Source organism: Mytilus galloprovincialis, chromosome 7 (assembly GCF_965363235.1).
Source record: "Mytilus galloprovincialis chromosome 7, xbMytGall1.hap1.1, whole genome shotgun sequence".
NCBI classification, from domain to species: domain Eukaryota; kingdom Metazoa; phylum Mollusca; class Bivalvia; order Mytilida; family Mytilidae; genus Mytilus; species Mytilus galloprovincialis.
Genome location: NC_134844.1, coordinates 35,053,768 through 35,071,571, shown reverse-complemented (window position 1 = coordinate 35,071,571; position 17,804 = coordinate 35,053,768). Strand labels below are relative to the sequence as shown.

The window sequence follows — 17,804 nt, the reverse complement described above, 5'->3', positions numbered from 1 at the left end:
ATTTGATTGATGTTCACTATTCAAGTCAAATATCATAAATGATTTGCATTATACATGACAACACGTGCAAGATTACAACTATGGGAAAATGCTGACATATTCATATTTCACATGGTTAAAATAAACAAGATACCGGATACATAAATACTCGCGGTCAAGCCGCTAACAAGCTTTAATTATAGATCCAAATTTATGAATTAGTAAAAGTATTTTTTATCTCTAATCTATCAACATGTGATATTATTTTACATGAAATAGAAGATCGTAACAATAAGTGATAGGTCATATACGTTAATTAAGTATTAACAATATTGTAACGGATATAAACAATTGTCTTTTCTGTTGACTGATGAAATATGGGTTTTCACACTAGTCATACATTTTATTTCCTTTGCGCATGATACAACGTGACTTTGAGAATAAAAGTGCGTGATGAAAAGCAGTCATTAAAAACAATAAAGCGTTTATAATGGATTGTAAAAGAAATGACAAATATAATACATACGAAGAACCTATTGACGAGCATGGATATACACATCTTGCTCCCATTTCAGACAATTCTCGAAAATATGATTATTTGAAACCTTCTGTATCGCATCACTCATATTTTGAACCTCAAACAGATCCTGAAGCATATCAAACATGTAGAGATGCCAAGGTAAAATCGAAAATATCTGTTATTTCTGATAACAAATCAAAATGTCGTCTACAGTTATTGATAGTGTTCACCACTGTTATCATATTAGCGTGTGTATTGACAGCTGTGCTGACGTACATTGTAACACAATCTCGAAACAACACGAGTGTGCATATTCCTTCAAACGAAAGCGGAAATAATGAAAATGAAAACAAAGGTTTCCAGATATCAGAAATAAGGGCAGAATGTCCAAATGACTGGAAGACGTTCGATAATTGGTGTTATAAAGAATTTTCAGAACGGCGAACATGGTTTCAGGCTCGTGACTATTGTCGAAGTATCGGAACTGATCTTGTAAGTGTTCATAATGAAAGGGAAAGCAATTTTCTAAACAACAATTTTACACAGACTTTTATGTGGATAGGACTCAGCAATTTTCATAACAATGAGAGGTATCTCTGGAGTGACGGAACGATTTTGAATTATACTGATTGGGGACAATCAGAACCGAATAACGTTAATAATAACGAAAACTGCGCACAGACATACTATCGACAGTGGAATGATAACAATTGTTTTATGTCGTTCAGATTTATTTGCAAAATGCAAATAAATCCAAGGTGTGGGCCTGGTGATTGGATATATTATAATAATTCTTGTTATTTAATAGATATATCACAGGCTAATTTTACTGAAGCCCGTAGCTACTGTAAGAACAATGATGCAGATTTAGTTATAATTCTTTCGAAAGAGGAATACAACTTTATAGTAAGTCACACTTCTAAGCAATCATCGGGTGGTGATTTTTGGATTGGATTACAGAAACTAAGGAATCAGACATACAGATGGATAGATGGCAGTAATCCTACGTACCTTCCCTGGCGTACAGAACCTCAAGGAGATAGTGATGTTTGTATTAAATCGTCTTTATTTCATGGAACTTGGTCTGGGGATAGTTGCACAAATACCAATCGCTTTATTTGTGAAAAACATTTACTATGAATTGTACCAACGTTAAAAGCCCTATAATGTTAAAAATGTGAAGGAAGAAAAACGGTGTAGCTACGCACTACCAGAAAAGATTGTGTATTTGTTTTTTTTTTTTTAAAGTCATAAAGGTGAATTTAAATTGTTCAATTGTGTTTTTCTTATTTATATTTGAAATTAATTGAAGTAAAAAGTCGCACAAATACCGAACTCCGAGGAAAATTCAAAACGAAGAGTCCCCAATCAAATTCATAATCAAATGCACAACCACATTAAACGAATGGACAACAACTGTTATATTCCGGACTTGGTACAGGCATTTTCTTATGTAGAAAATGGTGGATTGAGCCTGGTTTTATAGCGCTTATCCTCTTCCGAGCATGACGGTCACTTCAAACACCAGTATATTGACAACGATGCGGGAATACAACAAACAGACATGAGAAGTGCATGTTTAGTGACCATAATACGATACAATGAACACTGAACAAAACTACTGATATCCTTCATTTAAAACCAACACTTTGCTTACTTTACAAACACTAGAACACACCCGCGATTTCCAATTGAGTCCTCTCAACACTGCTTCCATGACTCTTTGAAAAGTCAGAGGGCTATTCTTCAGTCCCATTGGCAATCGTTTAAACTGAAACCACCCCAAATTACAACGCCACGCTGTAAGGGGACGGGAAGAAGGGTCAATTTCCAACTGATAAAAACCTGACTGAAGGTCTAAACATGAAAAGTACGCCGGTGAAGCCGACCCTAAGCTTTCTAACGCTTCATCTGTGGTAGGGAGTGGATAAGCGTCTAGATTTACAATATGTTTGTTTAGAGAACGAAAATCAACAACAAAACGATACCCATTGTTATTTTTCTTCGCAAAGAGCAGACAAGGAGCACCCCAAGGACTAATAGACTCTTCAATAATATCTTGCTCAAGCATGTCTTTAATGATGTTTTCCAAAACATCTTTTTGACGTGAGCCTACCTTGTATGCTCGTTGACGAACAGATTTGGTTCCCTCTGGAACCTCAATTTTGTGTTTCAAAAGTGAACATTTACATAGTTTACTGTCTTTACCAACAAAAACATCATTATATTTGTCAACAAAATCTTGTAACTGAGATATTTGATCTACTGATAAAGTTTTATCAGCTTGATTTTTAACATCAATACTTCATTTTGATACATTACATACTCTACTTCCGGTATCAAGAGATTCAAAATCATACAGTTTATCATGCTTTGATAAACAAACAAACTTTCCTAAATTACACTGTTTTGATAAAGTGTTTGGTTTATCCGTAAAATTACCCACACCAAATAAAATCTGATTTTTATCTACTTTACTAATTGACTTAGCAGTCATTAACCCAGAAGACAATAATTTTGACGATGCTCATGTTAAACCAATTATATCATCAGGCAGAAAACTACATCTTATTCTGGCTACAACAACTTTCTCTCTCATCGGCGGTATGGCAGTGTCTTGGCTTAAAATAAGTTGATGTCTAGGGTCTACACGTATCTTATTATTATTAAAATCTATAACAATTTTATCTGTTTGTAAAAATTCTAAACCCAAAATAATATTTGGTTTTATACTCTAAACAACATAAAATTTTATACTAAATATATGATTTCCAATTGTAATTGGAATATAAACAACACTACTTATTGGCATATGCTCATTATTAACATCAGTAATTCTCATCTTATCTGATCTATACTTTCGACAATTTACAGTCTTAATAACTTGTTCATTTATAACATTAATGTCTGACCCTGAGTCAATAAGAGCATACTGATTAACATGTCCTACCTTAATCTGAATATAATTGTTTATGAAATTAATTCCATTCATAAAAATATTTACATTGTTAGTTTCGCTGGGGGCATGTAAAAGGTTCATTCAGCCCAGCGGCCGCCCTCACACGGCTAGGCACTTTTAGTTTTTTCGACAGTTCCTCTGAATGTGTCCGACGGTACCGCACTTATAACATCTCCTTTCTTCCTTCGTTTGGCCGGTAAAATTTGGTAGTTGGTTGCAATTTTTCGAATGTGTCCTGGTTTGTCACACATTTGACAAGTAATTCTAGAAACTGCACAAACAGCCTGTTCATTTTGCGATACAGTTAGTTTTTGAACAGATTCACTTAATTTTGCGATAGTGTCATTTTGCGATTTGATGCACTGCATCATACTCGAAATCTGCATTTGGTCGTCAGCTGTACGGTTAAACTGGGGTAAAATGTGGACGGATTCGTTGGCTAATCTAGCGGTATGTAATGCTTCCTACCAATTTTGAGGGTTTCGTTGAATTACACAGGCAAAAGACTTGGTACAGGCATTTTCTTATGTAGAAAATGGTGGATTGAGCCTGGTTTTATAGCGCTTATCCTCTTCCGAGCATGACGGTCACTTCAAACTCCATTATATTGACAACGATGCGGGAATACAACAAACAGACATGAGAAGTGCATGTTTAGTGACCATAATACGATACAATGAACACTGAACAAAACTACTGATATCCTTCATTTAAAACCAACACTTTGCTTACTTTACAAACACTAGAACACACCCGCGAAATCGCGGGCATTTAGAGCGTGGTTGAAAGTATGTACTGTTGAAGGATGAATTTTTGTTAAAGATTTCATAACTGGATAATTTCAGGAAAGGTATAAAAGTAAAAGGCATTTGGTGACAGGGCAATTTTTTTTAACCCTCCCGGTTTTTTTTTTTTATTGTTTTCTGTTTTTCTGTATACTATGAACGTGCATATACTATAAATAAAGGGTATTTGATATTTGTACTCCATTCCAAGCCTACTATCCTATGCAATATAGTCATTATAGAGACTCCTTATATAATAAAATCAGTGACAGCCGCGGATAGTAAACTTAGAATTGATAGCAAATGAATTTCCTTTATAGTATATGTATGATCGTAGTATACAGAAAAACGCGAAGTAATTGTCCTGTCCCCAAGTTATTATGAAAGTCTTGTCTATGACTTAAAAGTGCGCCCGATGACGGAAACAATATCCGGACACCTTTATTTTTTGTTTTTCTCCCAAAATAACCCAAACTAAATACTCATAAGCAAGGATGACAAATGCTACTTTCCATAGGACACAGAGTCGCGATGATTGATTTATTGTGGAAGGAAGAGAAGCGACACTCAAAATGAGGTCTTCTCGTATAAAAGTATAGATGGCATAATCGTCAATGGCATAATTGGGCATTAAAACAAAAAACAACATTATATTTGTCAATATCTTTATATCTAGCACTAGTGTTTTTTTTTCTATTTAGTGGTAGCAATCCAACAATAGGTTGTAAGATTCATCTGAAAATTTCAGGGCTGATTAAAATGGATCTTATGAGATCTTAAACCTCACATCAGATGTGCTCAAAATGCTTTAGTGTACCTCGCACGCAAAATTGAGGAGTAAAACCAAAAACTGGTCGACTCGGAATGAGAATGATGTGTCATGCTAAGGTGATATGTCTACGAGTGAAATATTATGTTTTATTACAAATTTTGTACTCTTGTACGTTTTTGCATGGTCAATAATGTCGGAAGTCAAGGTTGGTTATTTGCTCTCGGGGCAAATATCGATATTAGCCCTCACAAATCCATATTTTGCCCTCGACTTTGACTTCCGGTAACCTATCACTCAAAAACTATGTATAAGGTTAATAATTTTATTTTTCGGGGCCAATATCGTAATCAGCCCCGGAAACCCATATCGTGCCCCGAATTTGACTTCTAGTAACCTAACAATAAAATAAATCATTATCAATTCACTGTTTTACATTTCTTTTTTCAAATGTTTTTTTGAATTTTTGTTGAAAATATTAAACATAATTTGATATATGCTTTCTTTTTTCTCCGAAGATGTATAAGTAACGAAACCGTTGAAGAGCTATATGGCAAAAACACCTAAAATGAATAGCCAAATTCATCTAAAGCCAACTTTGCCTGAGGGAGTTGCAATATTAGTTTCTCAATAATTTCAAAATTAATAAACGTACAATTTTAGTTAAGTTTGTTAAATCATGACTACTGAGCTGATGATACCCTTGGGGACTGAAAGTCAACCAGCAGAGGTATCGACCCAGTAATGTAAAAAATTGAAAACAACACGTTTAATTATATCTTGCGTCCGAAGCGCTTTTCTGGATTTACCTTCACCAGGAATGCTCAAAGCCAAACATTTGAAACAGCTGCACACAAATGTAATGCACCAAGTTGAAGTCTATCCCATATATCCTTTTATCCTTTAAAAAAAGGAGATGGAAATGGGTCTGTAGCCGATTGGTGTCAGAAGTCTAATTACTGTATCCCTAGTCTGTAAAAAACTTAAATTATGTTGTGAGTTCGAATCCCTTATTTGTAGGTAAGCTCGACTTAAGTTTTAATTGAATAGAATTAGTAGTTTTTCTACCAAGAGTCTGTGGTTCTCTCTCCGGGCACTTAGGTTTCCTCCACCAATATAAACGCATCGCCACGAAATAACGTGCTTGTGTTGAAACTTAACTTCAAAGTGTCATTTAACATCAATCAATCAATCGATCGTCCATACTGGTATAATTATTCAAGAGTAGACAACTTTGTAGCTAGCTATTATTCGTGTGTTTCTCTGTCATATATGTTCTCCCATTTATGTGTATTGTTGTCATGTCATTTAATGTTGTCATTTTAATGTAATATTTAACATTGCCATAAAAGCGGGAGGTTTGGCTAGCCACAGAACCAGGTTCAACCCACCTTTTGTTTTCTTAAAATATCCTGGACCAAGTCAGGAAAATAACCAATGTTATATTATAGTTCGTTTCTGTGTGTGTTACATTTTAGTGTTGTTTTTTTGTTGTGTCGTGGTTCTCCTCTTATATTTGATGTGTTTCCCTCCGTTTTAGTTTGTAACCCGGATTTGTTTTTTCTCAATCGATTTATGAATTTTGAACAGCAGTATACTAATGTTGCCTTAATTTTTCGTTATTAAATGTTTTTAAAACAGACGTTAAGTTCATTGGTGTCTTTTGCTATGAAAAGGAATTCGAAGATGTGGTATGAATGCCAATGAGACAACTCTACCTCCAAGTCACAATGTGTAAATAGTTATCAAAGGTACCAGGATTTTAATTTAGAACGTCAGACGCGCGTTTCGTCTACATACGACTCATCAGTGACGTTCATATCAAAATATGTATAAAGCCAAACAAGTACAAAGTTGATGAGCATTGAGGATCCCAAATTCCCAAAAGTTGTGCCAAATACGGCTAAGGTAATCTATGCCTGGGTTAAGAAAATCCTTAGTTTTTCGAAAAATTCAAAGTTTTGTTAACAGGAAATTTATAAACATTACCACATTATTGATATTCATAATTAAAGATCAAAATACGGTCTTCAACACGGAGCCTTTGCTCAAACCAAACAGCATGCTATATAGGGCCCCAAAGTTTGTTTTGTCATATTTTCGCCGCATCCGAAATTTTTTCAATAATAACTGATCTAAATCTTCCTCCTAAACATTTGAAACGTTAATCTTTATTAAATTGCACTCTTTCACTTTTTCTTCAAAATGGTCTTTCGCTAGCGATAGCCACAGATTTGAGCCGGAATTATAGGAACTCCGCAGAAGCAGATCGAAATCAGTTATTACGTAGACATTAATCTTGAAATCGTACTTATATTCGTTGACCATAACGACGACGAAAGCACATCATATAATGAAGTAATCCGAACCATACAGTTATATGCACATAATATTATGTCACAACCACATTATATAATTAAAGATGTTTGTACATAATATAAGGGAAAATGCACATCATATAAGGTTATTTGCATAATATATAAGTATATTTGCACATCATATATGTATATTTGCACATCATATAAGGATCTTTGCGCATCATATAAGTACATTTGAACATCATATATTAGTACTTTCTTACTTCGTATCAGGATATTTGCACATCGAATAAGTATGTTTGCACATCATATAGTGATGTTTGCACACCAAATAAGTACATTTGCACATCATATAAATATACATGCACATCATATACCGTATAGAGGGTTATTTTCGCAGGTGTAAATTTTCGCGATTTTCTTTGAATAAGGTATACGAAATATTTTGGCGGTTATAATTTTGGAGGATTCAAAACTTTATCAATACCTTTGCTTGTGCCGTATTTAATTATAAAATATGAAGGTGTTTGCACAGCACATAATGACAAGTGCACTTTATATAAAGGTAAATGCACATCATATAATGAAAATGGGCATACCAAGACAGTTTTGGGTTTCCATAGGTGGCTCTTGCATTCATTTGTTGTGTCTATTGGGAATTTTATATTGATCTTAGGTATTGACCAGTTTCGTTTGATTGATACACAAGTTGTCTGGAATATTAAGCTAAGAGATTGTCATACTGTTTACGATAAATTAAGGAATGGAAACGATGAATGTGTCAAAGAGACAACAACCCGATCAAAGAGCAGGAAAGAGTACAAGACATGCACCATTGAGTATTTTTCAACACAGCGAGAGAACCACACACCCTGAAGCGGGCTTCAGTGTTGAAGTGTTCTTTTATTTGCCTTTTAAAATTATTAGTATTTACTGTACGAGTATTCTTCTGCAAAATTAATGATTTCCGATAGGGTTTAATGTTTCAGACAACCGGATTTCTTTTTAATGTCTATTAAAAAAAAAACAATGTGTTGTTGAGGTTCTGTCAAATTAACATACACATACATACATATGTTTTTTCTTCACATAATTCATCTTTCAAGATAAATCAAATATTTAATACTGCTTTCTATATAAAGTATTGATTTCTTATTTCATTTATAAGTCTTTCAATTAAAAATAGACGCAAAACATGAAACTTAGGCAATACTTCTCTACCGATGTCCAATTACATAGTTTTAATGAGGAAGATAAAAAAAACTAAAAAAAACTAATACGGATGCCCAGGAGTAATGGCCGATTATCAACCTAGTAGGCAACATATCAAAAGAATAATGATCAGTTCGTTCAATATTTCTAAAACATTATTACATTTCTATCTGTTGTTATAAAAATTATGAATATCGAATAAAATTAATTGATTTGTCAAACTAAGTTCTTATATTAGAATAAGGTAACATTCATTTTCAATAGTTTTAAAGTTAATTTTGTTCGAAATAAAGTTTTTGTACCTGCTGCTACTCTCTGTGATTAATGTAAGATAACTCTTAGTTAATGTTGCAATATTTTATTACGATGGGGGATGATCAAATTTAGGTTCCATATGTAGTCTTTAAAAAAAAGTCCAAATAAATGCTTAATGTATGTTTCATAATTCTCAGATATATTATAGTTTCAGAAAGAAAGATGTTGTTGTGGTGTTCTGTATTTGTATCAGGGTGTGCTTTTGTGGGAAAGCGTGATGGGTTCCAAAGCATACATTCACAGACATGTCTATAGGTAATAAAATACTACAAATAAATCAAGACAATATATATTCTTCAATTGAATTTGGACACTCTTATATACACAATTTAACATGTATGTTTTACAAGGTGCAGAATCAATGCTGCTAGGGAATAGGGTATGTAGTCAAACCTCCAAACAGTTTATTTCTAAATAACAGAATAACTGTAGATGGGGAAAAAAGTAAGTAATGTAATACCCTAAATAATATATATACAATTAAAAGAAAAAAGAGGGTTTACAACTTGTAGTAAGTAACCGAAAAATTGCATTAACACGAATATTCAAATCAACGATTAGTTTGTTGCAGATGCACTATCCCATCATTTTGAGTATGTCTCATTGTAAGACAATTTCTAAATAATACTGATGAAATAAGGATCTTTATTTTATATTAGTATATAATATCTTTAATTTTTTCAAAACAAATAAATAGATAAATCAATATAAATAATGTCTCAGCTAAGTACTTTCTGAAACAGGACATGTACGGTATGGGTTTTTTCATTGTTGAAGGCCGCAAGGTCGTCTACAAATTTCGTACATACATGTACCTTTGCTTGAACTTAGGTGGAAATTTGTCTCATTTAAAATCATACCACATCTCCTTATTTTGATAAAAAGTTTTGTTTATTTATTACCCTTTTTCGTAGAAAGAGATTATTCTTATGTGTAATATTATCAGTTTTAGCACATAGATGTAAACTAGCCTAAGGGTCCATTCCTTACTGTGTGTATCTTTATAGTTGTAATCTCTTACCTTGAAATTTGTCAAAATGAATAAAGCGATTAATGAGATAGATGTTTTACATATTTCATCGTTCTTACAAAAAGGAAATTTTACATTTACTTAATTATCGTGGTCCGAAATGTGATGAATATCCTATTATAAAAAAGGAAGATGTGGTATGATTACCAAGGATAGAACTCTTGACCAGAAACCACTGAAAATAGAAATTAGCATATAAAGGTCATCGTACGTACTCCAACAATACGCTAAGCTCATACAACAAAACACATTTGAAACGATAATAAGCATAACAACCTGATTTATGTACAAAATAATAAAACAATAAATCAAATATGATATAAAAAACAACAACTACCAAATTACAGGCACATACGTAATATGATACAGCAGCCAAACATCAGGACAAATCATAAAAGTCAGTTGTAAAGGGTTTAACTCATCAAATCCGTATAGAGTGTATTATAATGTACGCTAGTCAATCTGTCAATGCACGATCTAATGAAGTAATAGAGGTGAACATTATCAAGAATGTTAATCAAGGAGTGGGGAAAGAAACCAGAAGGACAGTCAGACTCATAAATCGAAAATAAACAGACAACGCAATGGCTAAAAGATAGAAAGACAAACAGATAAATAATAGTACAAAAGACACTACATAGAAAACCTCCAAAAACTGGGTGTAATCTCAGGTACACCGGAAGGGTAAGCAGATCCTGCTCCACATGTGGCACCCGTCGTATTGCGTCGTAATACTAGTAGTCTAATTCGGTAGGTTACATTCGTGGTGAAAAGGATAGTGGATTGTAGTTACGACATAAGGAACATATCCGATATCATCTGTGAAACGGTTGTTCCATGACGGTTAACCAACTCGTGATGGCGTCCATAAAATTTACGAAGGGATGCAATTTTGCTATCAGCAATAACAGATGAATAAGTTTCATTTTGACTTGTTGGTTGTTATACGCGTACGGCATTGTTTCGATAATGATCTTTAACGCTTGCCAGATGTTTATATTCTATATCTGGTCAATAGTTATATCGTCTATAATGACAGTTTCTAATTACATTGTTATACACAGACGGATATAAACATTTTATGTTCAAAAGCACGTTGTATAATTGATTACGAATGATACTATAGCAATATGTATGACTAAAGTGAAAAACACAGATGACAAGTCTGGAAAACACAGATATCACAAATCAAATGAAAAGACAACTTTTATATCCGTCACAATATATCTTGTACTTACATTCGTGTCTGTCCCATCACTGATACAAATAATACTTTGTAATGTTTTACATTTTAGTTATTTTTAATTGTTTTCCTTCGTTGTTGTTACGAACAGCAGATAATACTGTAAATTCAGAAATTATTGCGAGGTTTTTATTATTGCGAATAATGCGACAGAGTTGTAAACGCAATAATTAAAACTCGCATTTTGTAATATCTTAACTGAATTAAGCATGACTTTTCTCAAAATCGTAATAATTAAAATCGCATTTAATTTAAAATGACAAAATCGCAATAATAAATGAACGCAATAATTTCTGAATTTACAGTATAAGATTATTCGCCTTTTAAAAGTAATTTGTTTTTGCTTAAAGTGGACAAATTCATTTACAAACAAATAAAAGTTCAAATTTTAGAATTGGAGATACGAATTCATTTGTTACACTAAAAACCTCTAACACACATGAATTGTATAACTGTGTCATTGAATCTGATAAACAATAAACTATCTATAAATGATTCGTTACAATTCTGAAACAAATTAACGGCATTACAGTCAGGATTCCACTTCGTCAAAATTATCTCCCCATTACGCCAGTTCATTTTCACAATCGTAGAAATGGAAGCATTGTAGGGATGACGCGCTGCCAATTTTGCTCTTGGAAACCGATAAATTTATCCACATTGCACCATTACGATCCTGATATGCCAGTTGTATTTTAAAAGACAAATGTATCAACTAGCAAATGAGCATCAGTTAATGATCTTGTCTGCATTGATTCAACTTAAAACTGTTGTCTGATCGGTTGTCAGTTGGAATTTTCGAAAATTCATAAACATTTAAAAAAATTCTAAATAAATATTTCGTGGAAGGGCAGACTAGATGTTTTTAGTGGTTGAAGACTATAAACACTTGTTATCACACACAAAAAATTATAATTTTTCGAAAATATGCATTTTCATCATCCAACTTTAAAGACTGTCGTCAAGTACTTTTAGTAAAAAAAAAATAGCTATTCGAATACACCTACTCTGTTTTTGTGATTGATTAGATAGATATTTCACTTGACCCATATATTTCATCTTTTAGCGCTGTGATTTTTTTATGTTATAAATTCAACCTGTAGCTTTGATATGCAAAAAAGAAAGAAACTGAAGCGAGACAATGTATGAAATATTCTTGCTTTGTACGATATCAAAACAAAATATTCAACTCAAACACGCCCTAACATAAAAAGGTGCACTCGATTTTCTCTTTTCGATACAATTGTTACCCTTTTTTGGGATTTTTTCTTGAGTCACATAATGGAAGGGCAGACACGAAAATTACTGAACTAATAGATTGATATGTTTTCCGTCCGTGGTAAAAACAAAAATAAAAATCGGAGGTTATGCATTTTCTACGTCCAACTTGAAAGATACCCATGTCGTCGACTTGATATCTAATTGTTCTTCTTAACTTTGTAATAGATAAATTGAAAACTTATGCAAATGATGTTTTTAAAATAAAACACTTCGTAATTGAGAAGAAAATTGTCATTTTATTTGTTTCTATTATTTTTTAAAATTTTTGTCACTATAGTAAACATTACAGTAAGCATTTATCGCCTTCTCTAACAAAGAGCTTCGATTCCTTTGTTCTATTTCAACCGGGTTTCCGACTGAATAGTCTTGGTGTAACAAACTGGATTATTATCAGTATTGAATATTAAATAAACAATGAAATTTAGTGTAAAGGAAGTACGAGTTCGATCTTATAATAAGTTATATTAGTGAATTAACAAAATGAAAAGGATCAACATAAAGAAGTTAAGGACAACAAACAGTTACTGACATGGTAGCTCCATACCACAACTTAACTGATCGAAATTCTTCATCATGTGACAAATCAACCACAATCCCTCTCGTAAATGGTTTAGATTACTTCCATCATTAACTTTACGAGCAGATTAAACAGGTTCCATGCCAATAACATGTTTTCGCAGGAATGTGTTTATGTCCGTGGCAATGACCCTATGAGTCAATCAATATCATTTCCAAAACAACTCCATCTTTAATGAATTGACACCAGTATTGTATATGGTACACCTTTGAGGTGAGTGACGACATTTTTGGTGCTTTGTATAAAACATTACAACAAAAGATCGAATGTGTCCTACCTGAACGTATAAGATGTCTGCATGATGATTTATACTTACGAATAATGTAATTGTACCGATGAGAACATATAGTATGATAAATAAAGAACACTTCTATTCGTACTTTCACTTTCAGCTGTTACAATCATGCAAATAAGATATGTCGGTAATCTTACATTGTCGAAAGCGAATTGTTTTTTTTTTATTCAAAAGGGGAAATACATTGACCCTTATAATGTTTGGGATAACGTTTGAGGAACAATTAATCTCAACATTTTCAATGGTATATCTTACTGCATAATTTAAAAGAAAGGACTGACTATCTTTCCAACATGAACTCAATAAACACTACTGTATATGTGAAATTGAAAAAAAAAATGTTTAGTACGTGCTAAACAAGCTATAATAGCTTATATCCATTTCATTTGATTTTTCGTGGATAGTTGACTCATAAGCAATCATACCGTCTCGATTTATTTTTATATAGAGCAATATGCAAATCAAAAGACCCAATTAAGAACAATATCTAAAATCACAAGTGTATACTACTGTTGCCTTTACGTATCAACCTATTTTATTATACTGTCAACATACTGTTTGGTATATCTGATTTAAACAGCAATCATATAAACAAGGTAAGAATGCTATCAGGAACAGGGCAGCAAACTATATTAACAAACAAATATGATTTTGAATTTGATTGTGTGATTGATATAATGCCACTATGAGCACTCTTTTGTATTTGGTTGCAGCTAATTTTAATTAGTTGACGGAATCGGAATATAAGTAGAGAACCACCTGCTATGAACAGGAAATTTGCAACCCTGGTAAATTATGAGTTTATACAAGCGCACCTGTCATATGCAGAGTTCATCAAATTTGTATGACCAAGAATAATGTCGTTTTCAAAAAAAATTATTGAGCATAATTGTTTTACGAAACATATTCTATATTGTCAAACAGGTAAAGCTGTTAAGTGTTTATTCATCTCTTTTCTCATGACGTCACTAAAAATAATTCAGTAACCTTATTAGCTATCTTTATTGTGTAGAGGATTGAATAAGAGTCTATTAAATTCATTCCACCTCTTTTTTCATATTCCAATTCGAAATGTTGCATTTTGATTTTTTTTTTGATTTTTTTTTAAATCAATCAAAGTTTTATTGCACTTTTGCTGTTAACAATTTACTCAATCTACAGCTTCAATTAAGTATCCCTTAAATAGTTATTGAATATCTAGGGGAAAATATTCAATAAAGTATATGAATATCTATAAAGTTAGTTATATTTATTAACTATATACATTGATGCAGTATCGAAGCATTGTGTTTTGTAAACAATACTAATTCAGTGTAGCTATAATAGACATTATAAATTATATAAACATGACAAAAAATCGCGAATTTCATTTGTCAGATGCCTGACCTGACCTGCTGACGGACACTTGTGCAGTCATGAATTAACGAGGTCGCAGCTTGAACATGCTTTACATTTTTCAGTTTATAGAAATTCGAAAAATTTCCATGTTTTAAGTATAATTCTCTTTTTTTTTGCTTCTAATTTTATTCATGCTTATTATGTCCCTGATATCATTTTTGAAGATTTTAAAGATATCAATGACCTTGTCTTTCTTGTCAGACATGTAATATGCTTTATCGATGGAAAAGAAAATTAAAGTTGATAGATAGTTCATATCAAAATAAGCTTCATCTTCAATTTTAAAGTCGGTTACTAAACTTTCAAGACTAAGTATATGCTTATCAATTTTTAATAATGTTAATAGGTGGTCAACTTTATCCCAATAATGAACACTATATGAACAGGAAAAAAAGAAGTGTTTATAACCATCATGTTGCTTACAATGGAAGCACAAACTGTTTGATACTTTTTTTTCCATTTATAAAGTTATTCATTACAGGCTAATATATAATTTATTATGTTCCATTTAAACATTTTAAATTTGTTGTTTTCTAGGTAGTTAAAAATAAAGTTGAATGTGGATTTCAATTTTGTAGATATTCTTTTATGCAGAATTCTTTACCATATTAAAATACCTATTGGTTTATCATTTGTAAATTGACTTTGTAAGAAAGTATATATCTCCTTGTTGCTCATATTTCATGTTTAAGTAGGATATTTAAATTCACCGATTTTTTTTTATGTTGACAACAGTTTTGTAAGAGCTTTCTTGTTTTAAAATATTTTGCCAGTGCTTTGGTATTATTTTTATCTTAAGAAAATTCTATAATCCAATCTTGTTTATTCTTCAAATTTGTTAGCACAGTTTCTGATGAGATGTGTCCGTTTTCATCTACTAGTATTATATTATTGATGTACAAAATATTACTACTAAATAAATCCAATTTTGAAAAAAAACCAGACATTTCCCATTTTCTTTGATGAGATGATTTCCCCATATTAGTTGTTTTCTAACCTCAAGAAAGTTTTTGGTGTAATAGTTTGACCTCCTTTTACTTCTACCCAAGTTATAATTAATTGTTTATAGAATTCAGGTAAAAATGTTAATCTATTTTATTAAGCGAATTTACATTTGTTAAGTTCATTCTGAATAAAAGAAAATCTTTTCCAAATTTATTTAGATAAAATCTTGGAATAATTTTCCAGTTATCGTTTTCATTTTTGATTAGTTTTAAAACCCATCTGATTTGTAAGGATGTTATATAGGAATCTAAATCCACCATAAGATATGGTTTACATAATATAGAGCGTTTAACTTTATCTTTTTTTCCACTCCATTTAAAATTATATATTACATTTTTGAACTTTTGTTTTATTTCATGTGTTATTATCATACATGATGCAATGTATGTTAGGTTTTGTAAAATTAAGGACTTTACTACAGCAATTTTTCCTATTAATGTTAAATTTCTTCTGTTCCATCCTTGAATTAATTTTTCACATTTATCCATTTGCTTCTCTGTGTTTAATTTTTGACAAATTTGATAATTGTATCCAAAGTATATTCCTAGACTTTTAATGTGGTCTTGTGTCCAGTTTGATTTCTTTATGTCACGTATACTTATAATAAAGTGGTTGGTACGAGTATAATTCATAGAAATATTAACATTATCAACAACGGTTGGCTTGAAAATAAAGTTTGTTAATTTTAAACAATTTATGACAACGTAACATAATAATCTATTTTTCGATAAAGCCTCTAACGTTTTTTATATTTTTTTGTAAATACCCGTTAAGGAATTACAGATGGTAACACACGATGAATGTGATTTACTGAATCGACTAGAGAAGCGTACATATACTGTAGAGCCGAAGTGTGAATATATGTTTTCAAGAACTCTTCGGAAGCTGACTTGTTGATAACTCCATGTCAGATCGCTTTGGTATCATTTGGTCAGTCTGTTATGTGTTTTTAGCCTGGTTTCAGTCGAATATTGGAAGTGTATGATAAGCAAAATAATACTCGACTTTGTCAATATCGGCACGGTAATCTGTCCAGTGTCAATCTGAGGCGTTAACAACTTGCCATTTATCAATTTGTATTTATGACATTGTATATATTTATATAATAAGAAGCTTTTCCCCATTTTGATTGCTTAGGTCTTATCGTTTTTGCTTTCGTTTACAAATATAATATGTATAATGAATTTGTAATTGGGAATTGTGCAGGGTTTATATCAAAATAACAACAATGAAAAAACACAATTTAAAATAACTAAAACAAAAAACAATACAAACATAGTATGTGTATATATAATGGGTAAGACATGCAAGATATATTATCACGAAAATAAAAGTTGTCTTCTGTTTTGTTAGGTTACGTGTGTGATTTCCAGACTTGTAATCTGTGTTTTCCACACTGAACCTAAATAAATGCAATAATGTCATCCGTAGTGCAATATAACACGTGCTTTTATACATACAATGGTAATTTGTATCAGCCTGTGTAAACGAGAAACGGTAAAAAGGAAACCAAATTTCTTACCAACAGTTTTCCCCGGCATTTTCTGTGGATAGGACTCAGCAATTATCAAAACAATGGTAGATATATATGGAGTGACAGCACGAGTTTGAATAATACTTATTGGGGACGATCAGAACCGAATAATGTCAATAATAACGAAAACAGTACACATCTTTTTCCTTCAAATTCTAGAAGGTGGAATGACAATAATTGTTTTATATCGTTTAGATTTATATGCAAAAGGCAAATTTATCCAAGATGTGGATCTGGTTCGTGGGTTTATTATGAGAGTTCTTGCTATTCAATTAATCCAACAGTTGTAAGTTTTGTTGATGCTCGTCATTTTTGTTAGAAAAGTAGTGCAGATTTAGTGATCATTCGTTCTAAAGAAGAACACAAATTTTATTATAAGCCAAACTACCAAGCAATCATCAGGTGCCGGTTTTTGGATTGGATTACAGAAACTAAGGAATGAGACATATAAATGGGTAGATGGTAATAAAACGACTTACCTACCCTGGGAAAAAGAACCCAAAGAAAATAATACTTTTTGTTTCAAATCTTCTTTCGTGCTCGGAACATGGTCAGGTGATTACTGCAAAAATACAAATCGTTTT

General features: G+C 32.0%; 1 protein-coding gene across 1 annotated transcript; it reads left to right on the top strand.

The window, feature by feature from the left end:
- Positions 1–412: 412 nt before the first annotated feature.
- LOC143082863 (macrophage mannose receptor 1-like) lies at positions 413–1,774 on the top strand. The gene has a single exon (XM_076258822.1). It carries the CDS (start codon positions 470–472, stop codon positions 1,637–1,639), a length of 1,170 nt encoding a protein of 389 aa, XP_076114937.1. The 5' UTR covers positions 413–469; the 3' UTR covers positions 1,640–1,774.
- Positions 1,775–17,804: the final 16,030 nt, after the last annotated feature.

Coding starts and splice junctions, on each gene's coding strand:
- LOC143082863 (XM_076258822.1), top strand. CDS start 470: ATGGATTGTAAAAGAAATGACAAATATAATACATACGAAGAACCTATT.